The sequence below is a fragment of the Rutidosis leptorrhynchoides genome, chromosome 6 (assembly GCF_046630445.1).
Source record: "Rutidosis leptorrhynchoides isolate AG116_Rl617_1_P2 chromosome 6, CSIRO_AGI_Rlap_v1, whole genome shotgun sequence".
Classification (NCBI taxonomy): Eukaryota; Viridiplantae; Streptophyta; class Magnoliopsida; order Asterales; family Asteraceae; genus Rutidosis; species Rutidosis leptorrhynchoides.
In genome coordinates, this window is record NC_092338.1 from 68,729,617 (window position 1) to 68,737,904 (window position 8,288).

Here is an 8,288-nt window from a genome sequence, read left to right on the forward strand (position 1 = left end):
CCCAGGCGTATGTCGCGCCGCGACAAACGGGTCCGCGCCGCGACCCATCAAGCGTTTCCAGATCAGAAAAGGACTTAAGCATGGTGAATTTTACTTTGATTCGTCGCGCCGCGACGTTTAGTGCCGCGCCGCTGCAGGCCTGCTGGCCAGGTCCCGGTTTTAGGTTAAATTAAGAGATTTTGAGGGGCAAAATGGTAAATGGACGTATAGATCAGATGGGTGCATTAAATCTGGTCCACTAGTTCATTTATTTCATTTTCCTTTTTCATTTTCTTTCAATTTCTCTCCCAAAACTCTAACACCCATTTGGATTCAAAGTGAGATTGAGAGAGGAAGGATTTAGGGTTGATCTTTGGAGCAAGTATTAAAGTTGTTCCTTGTGACTCTAGCTACGTGGTGATAGTCTCGGTAAGTTCTAACTCTAAGTTTCGAGTTTTAATTGATTATGGCTAGGGTTTTGGTTAATAGAAGCTTGTATGACCCATTTGGGAGTAAAATGGGTGAATTTGGGTTAGGTTGTTGTAATGAAACCCTAATGGCCATAATCTAGGGTTTTGACCTTGTAATTGTGAATTGAAAGTGTTAATGATATCAAAAGCATTAAACATTTGTTAAAATTAAAAGAGATGTCATTTGGGTTATGTTTGACTAGTTTGGATGTGAAAGTGTCAAAATGGGTCAAGAATGTACTAGTTGACCTAGTTTGGGTAAAATGGGTGTAAATTACCCTAGGTGGATGTCAATTGAGGCTAGTAAACTTTAATGCACTAATGTTGGTAACTAAAGTCGAGTCTTGGCCATTAAGAGGGCGGTTGTGATGTAGTTGGGTCATTTAATGTGAATTGAGTCATTAAATGCCCAAGTAATTGTAATGTGGTTAATTCCACTAGTTTATGTATTGAATTGGTACTTAATGTATTAGGTACTTGGCTTTGAGTTTGGAAGCGAATATTCATCATCCTTATGTCAAGGTGAGTGGAATAATTATGCGTGAACGTATATAATGTATTTATTTGTGTGGTATGAATGTGGAAGTGTCGCGATGTTCAAGACACCACATTTTAGGTAACGAGTAGTATTGTCGCGGTGCTTAAGACACTACTCATTGTGTAATTGACTTGTGGAATTGTCGCGGTGTTTAAGACACCACAATGTCATGAGAGTGGAAGTGTCGCGGTGATCAAGACACCACTCATTGTATTGAATGAAGTGTGGATTCGTCGCGGTGTTTAAGACGCCACATTGTGTAAGGGTGAGTTAGTCGCGGTGTTTAAGACATCACCCGGGGGACTAGTGATTACGCGGTGTATAAGTAACACTAGTGGATGTTATGAACTCCAACGGACCTTCATGTACCGTTCTCTTGTATACTTGGTTAACCATGGTTGTGCGAATTGTACTTAGCATATTATATTGTGAACTATATGCTAATACTATTGCTAGCTTGATGTGGAACGTGGATAGTAGTTTATGCATGATGGATTTCATGTTGGTTGAGTTGCTAGCTTGTATGTGGTATTGTGTAAGTGTATGCAAGTAAGTAGGTTATATATGATCATGTATAATTATTGCATTCACTAAGCGTTAGCTTACCCCTCTCGTTGTTTATCTTTTTAGTTGCAGGCGAGGATAAAGGGAAGGGGATTGTCGGACACTAGATGTCCTTGATGATGTGCTTGTAGGAGCTTTTGGAAGTTGACCACCTTTTGGGTAGTTTAGTCCCAAACCATGCTCGTTGGGTCGTTTGGTTTATAAACTATCATTGTATTCGGTCAAACTTATATTTACTTAACTAATGGCCTTTGTGCCCTTTTGTAAACATTGGTAATGGTTGTATGGTTTAATGGAACTTGTGATTTGGTCTACATATTTAATTGGCGCGTAAATGTGTATTATAAAAAAAAAAAATTTATCGTACGGAGTACGGGTCGGGTTGTTTCAAGAAATGATATGCTGAAATTAGTAAAAAAATTGATGAAATTAATATACTAAAGTTGAAATACTAAAATTTATATACCTTCAGTCACCTGCATTCCGAACTGAAATCCACCACCAAACAGTAAAAAGTCATCACCACCATTAGGGTTCTGATCGATTAAAACACACTAATGAATGTTTAGAGGTTGAAATCGGTTGAGCCGTTTATAATCAAAATAAACACAATTATTTTGAACACCATATAATCTGGTGAAGACGAATAATAAGAACAGTGACGGGATGGTTGCCCGGAGATGGTCACGGCAGATAAGACGACGACGAAGACAACGATAGTGGTTGTGACTGAGATGGTTGCCCGGAGATGGCTAAAACCCTATGCATATGAAGCAGTGGAGGTTGCCATAGGTAAAGTGCCAAAAACCCTAGGCAAATGGAGGAGCGGTAGAGATTTTTTTAGTCTTCTAGAGATAAAAAGTGAATGTAGCAAAACTTAGAACCCTAATTTTGAAATGAATGAAAGAGGAATCGAGGATATGGATGAAGAATGATGATAACTGCTCCGTGAATGATGCTGTTTTAACCTAATTCAATAGTTAATTAAAGATTTGAGGGACACGTGTTAGATGTAGGAAATTAGTTAATTTTTTAATTCAAAATTAGGAGAAAATTAGAATTTGAAAGGAGGATTCTGGTGCTGCCACGTGGACTTATCTTACCGGATTAGTAAGATAGATGATATAAAGAAAATGGTAAGACTCCAAAGTTTAATAAATATTTATTTGTATGTATATGGAACAGTATTTATTAGTTAGTTCAAATGCTAAACATGTGAGCTTATTACCATTCACGTGCAACTGCAAGTGCTACCTTCTTATTAATACCAACCCAATTTTCACTAAGCAAATAATTCGAGAAACATAGGTTTATTCATTCAATCAAATAATGGGAAACACAAAATTGATCAATTTGTTTCTGTTTATGGCAATAGTGGTTGCACATACACACTTTCTTGGCACAAAGGCCACTGACCATTACGTCGGGGACGCACACGGTTGGGATCTGCCACCAAATCTGTTTTTCTATGGTATATGGTCGAACGGTGAAACCTTTAGAGTAAATGACGTTCTCATATTTAACTTCACAACAGGAGCCCATAACGTCGCAGAAGTGACTAAAGAGGCGTACGATGCGTGTGATGCATCTAAGCCTATTAGAATATACACTAGTGGTCCGGCAAATGTTCTTATTAATAGTGTGGAAGACCATTACTTTATTTGTGGTATACCCTCGCATTGCAAGTTGTTTCAGAAATTTTTAGTCGAGGTTAAGACTGATCCTATGAATTAGTCTGGCTAAAAAAAGGTGCACAAAAAAAATGTGCCGAGAAATTGAACTTAGGCCACCAGCTGAGTACAAGGTTAAGTGGGTAACCAACCACTAGACCAATATTGTATTTTAGTTATTTTATGCCCCTTTTTTTGTTTTAAGCAATAAATGTATTCAGTTTTATTGAAATAAAAAAATCAATAGCTGATGAATAGTAAATTGTTTGTACTCTATTAATATATATAGTAATATGAGATATTATTACTCCATCTGTCACATATTTATTATTTAATATATTATATTTCGAGATGTTCCAAATTAATTGATCATTGCTATAATTAATTGTTCAATTCATTTAATTGTACCACTAATGTACTTACATAAGATAATAAAACAGTAAAAAGTAAATTTTAAAGTTGTAAAGTATATAAAAAGTACAAATTTAATGATGATATTTCTAAAATTGTACTCCTTCCGTCTCAAATTAATTGTCACCAGAAAAAAGTATACAGTTTAAGAAATGTCATTATTACAGTGTACCTTTTCTGTACTTTTTTATAACATTACAGTTTACTCTCGGTCAATTAATTAGAAAGGCCTCTTACTTTTGTAATTTAATTAATTCAATAGGAATAATATTTTACACTTCATTAAATATACTTTTTATTTTTAAAAATTGACAATTAATTTGTAACAACTCGAAAAAATAATGAACAATTAATTTGGAACGAAGTACGTATCGCTTTTGTATCGGAAATATTAATATAAATTAACATGGGAGGGACTATAATTTTTTAGTAGGATTTATTGTCATTTAAATGCTTATAAGCCCATGATTTGCATTAGTTATGTACCATCACAATTCAATTTTTTTTAAAGATTTTACTAACGTATGTCATGGTAGCATACGTTAAGGTGCATTAAATGAACTCAAAGTGTTCTTGAAATTTATTATTTGTATTTAATACTAATTAATTCAATCTAATGATTTTATTTTTATACTTGTATGAATTACAAATTCTAATATTTATAGAAACTAGTGTACAAAGCCCGTGCGTTGCACGTCTTATCCAAAATTTTAATATTTTGATATTCATGTTTTGGATGGTTGCATAATCGAGTCAGTTAAGTTCCTCGATGAGGTCCTTGATGTTGTTCATATGTAGATAAACTCCTTCCATCATTTTAAAATTACACTACACTCTTTGTGGACTTGACTGAGAAATAGTTTGTAAGCACGGAACTAACAATTAGGCCACGATGTATTCTTTTAAAACCAAATAATAGACGTTAATAATTACACAAAATTCATATTTAAAAGAAATACAAAACATAGACTTTTTCCCAAAAAAAAAATGTTCAACTTAGTACTCAAATTCTCATCAAGACCTTAAATATTTAATTAACGTTATATACTAATCAACACCAATATTTTTGTAGCTTTGACCAAACTCTCTCACAAACTTTGGTCAAAATTACAATGCTAAACTCATCCCAAAAACACCCCTAAGCTTTTAGCAACTTTCAAAATCACACCCCCAAACTTAACTCGATTCCACCCAAATCTTTAACGGAGCATATCTTCCCGCTCGCCGCGAGTTAAATTTTTTCAACACCATCGTTCAACTCGAAATAATTTTACAAACACAACGCAACTTCCTATACGCAAAACCGACGCTTTTTAAAAAGCGCTAAATACTCTGGGCTATCTTTCATACATAACACACTCGTGGCAATACATTTTTTATTCTATAAATATATAACGTGACGTTAATTATGAGTATGTAACCCGAACGGTGCCGCAGCAACGCGCTGCTGAATTTTTTTCTAGTTTTATCTATTACAAAACCGTCAATTATTGAATAAATATGTAGAATTCAATTATTGAATAAACTAGAAAGCAATGCACGTGCGTTGCACGGATTGCACAAATTTCATTATTTTAAAATTCGTGTTTCGGATGGCTAGAGCTATGGCGGGAATTGGTTGAAAACATATTAACTGTGAAGTTCACTTGATGTTGGTCCTAGTATGCAAGTATCCAAGTAGAATTTTATGCATATGTTTTGATTGCCACCATGGAAATCTGCACATTTGAGTCATACTAACGTATGATGAAACTATATAAAACAATTTTATTATTATTATTATTATTATTATTATTATTATTATTATTATTATTATTATTATTATTTGTAAAGACCCGTCCTAATCTATAAGAACGAATACAATAACATATGATTACATCGCGAGGTATTTGACCTCTATATGATACATTTTATAAACATTGCATTCGTTTTAAAAGTCAATCTTTCATTACATCGAAAGTTGACAGGCATGCATACCATTTCGTAATATCCATCTATAAATGATCTAATCTATCATTTACTTAATCATAATTTTTACTGAACTCAACGACTTGAATGCAACGTCTTTTGAAATATGCCATGAATGATTCCAAGTAATATCTTTAAAATGAGCTAATACACAGCGGAAGATTTCTTTAATACCTGAGAATAAACATGCTTTAAAGTGTCAACCAAAAGGTTAATGAGTTCATTAGTTTATCATAATCATTCATTTCCATCATTTTAATAGACCACAAGAATTTCATTTTCATTTCTCATAAATATACGTCCCATGCATAGAGACAAAAATCATTTATATGGATTGAACACCTGGTAACTGACATTAACAAGATGCATATAAGAATATCCTCATCATTCAGGGACATCCATCGGATATGATATAAAAACTCGAAGTACTAAAGCATCCGCTACAACGGATGGGGTTTGTTGGGCCCAATAGATCTATCTTTAGGATTCGCGTCAATTAGTAGACTGGTTTACTAATTCTTAGGTTACCAAGCAAAAAGGGGCATATTCGGCTTCGATCATTCAACCATAGAATGTAGTTTTGATTACTTGTGTCTATTTCGTAAAGCATTTATAAAACATCGCATGCATTCTCAGTCCCAAAAATATATATTGCAAAAGCATTTAAAAAGGGAGTAATGAAACTCACCATACTGTATTTCGTAGTAAAAATACATATAATGTCATTGAACAAGTGCAAGGTTAACCTCGGATTCACGAACCTATATTATATTTATATGTTGGTCAATATTTGTCTAACAATTTAGGTCAGGTCATAGTATACCACAATCCTAATGCTCGAGACTAATATGCAAAAGTCAACAAAAGTCAATTTGACTCAAAATGATTTCCAAAATTTATACATGATTATTATATAGTTTAAATATCGTCGTTTTATATTTTTAATCATTTTTAAAAGATTTATTAGAGTAAATAATATAATTCATTTATTAATAAATAAAATTTTACACAAAAATATACTTTTATATATCTTAAGTAATAAAGTTCATAAAATATTATGATAGGTTTTATTAAGGTAATTATATTATTTGTATTACATATTTATTTGATAAAAATAACATTGATAATAATAATAAGTAAAAGTTATATTATTTTGTAATAATAATTATTATTATTCTATTAATAAAAATATCAATATTTATATTTACTAAAAATGATATTATGATAAATGATAATTCTAATTATGATAACTTTAATATTTACGATACTTTTTAATATTAACTTTAAAATAATAATTTTATTAAAAATGATAATAATAATAATATTTTATAATAACAATGACCTTTCATTTAAAATGATAATTTTTGTTAAAATGATAGTTTTAATACTAACGATACTTTTAATAATAGTAATGATAAAAATACTAAGAACGATAATTTTATCTAAGTCAATATCTTACAATATTTTAATTTCATCATGATACTCATACTCATTATTTCCTAATCGATTCATTTAATAGCTTTTAATTGTCTTTTATATCGCGTTCATATTAATGATAATAATAGTAATCATAATAATTAGGTGTTACTAATATTAGTTTTAATTATAATAATACTAATAATAATAAATATTATGATAATACTAATGATAATACTAATAACTATTTTAATAATAATACAAAAATTCAATTGACTATAACTTCTAATCCATTCATCGAAACCATTCGATATCTAAATGAAAAGTTCTTAATTTTTCGCTAGCTTTCCAACGCCATGCATATCTTATACCTTATCTCAACCGCATATATAACTAATTCAAGATTCAACATAACCTATCTAATGGTAATATCAAAAGTACAAGCATGCATAATCCTATATACTCGAGCACTAGTCAGGGATACACTATTAATATGTAAAAATTAAATTATGAGTGCTTACGTATCAATATTGAGATTCAATATTGCAGGAAAGGTACGTAGACCCAACGGAGACGATAAACACTAAATTGACTTCACGAGCATACCCATGAACCATACCCGTCACCTCCATAGCTATAACCTATAATTTCCTTAGCCCTATCCTACTCTCACACCAGTTTTGAAAACTCGTTTCAGATTACTCGAGCAGCACTCCGTCGTAGTATTTATATGTATAATACTAATAATAATACTCCTAATAATACTAATAATAATAATATGGTTAATATTAATAATCTTAATATTAATAATAATATAAATATATATGTATATATATTACGAGAGATAGAGAGTGAGATATGGATCAGAGAGCAGAACGAGCGAGCTTTATAACACTTGACCCCTTCCTCCTCACCATGCGATCGCATGGGTATTGTGAGGAGATGCCATGCGATGGCATGGCTCTCTTTTACAGCTCATATGCACTAAATTTTTGGTGCCGGCACTCGTATATATATAATTTATATTTATTTATTTATTTTATATAATTATTTATATATTATATTATATTTACGTTCATGGTAAAAATGTAATTTTTACTCAAATAACACGGACGTTGTCACTCTACTCATGTCTCGGTTCCGGTTTCTCGAACGCACTTTCGTACATTTAGAAAACTAGCTTTTTACGTTACGTGACGTGTACCCTTATTAATAATTTGACTTACTCATCAATAAATTACCTTATAAATAAATGTAACTTATAAAATTGAG

At 31.8% G+C, this 8,288-nt stretch overlaps 1 protein-coding gene across 1 annotated transcript; it reads left to right on the top strand.

The window, feature by feature from the left end:
- The first annotated feature begins 2,231 nt into the window (after positions 1-2,231).
- Positions 2,232-3,285, top strand: LOC139853731 (mavicyanin-like). Its single transcript, XM_071843095.1, has 2 exons — positions 2,232-2,379; positions 2,927-3,285. The coding sequence occupies exons 1-2, from the start codon at positions 2,232-2,234 to the stop codon at positions 3,283-3,285; spliced, it is 507 nt and encodes a 168-aa protein (XP_071699196.1).
- Positions 3,286-8,288: the final 5,003 nt, after the last annotated feature.

Excerpts from the sequence above, each read along its gene's own strand:
- LOC139853731 (XM_071843095.1), top strand. The coding sequence starts at position 2,232 with ATGGTCACGGCAGATAAGACGACGACGAAGACAACGATAGTGGTTGTG. Across the intron at positions 2,380-2,926 it reads CCTAGGCAAATGGAGGAGCG|TGGTTGCACATACACACTTT; the intron begins GTAGAGATTTTT and ends TTATGGCAATAG.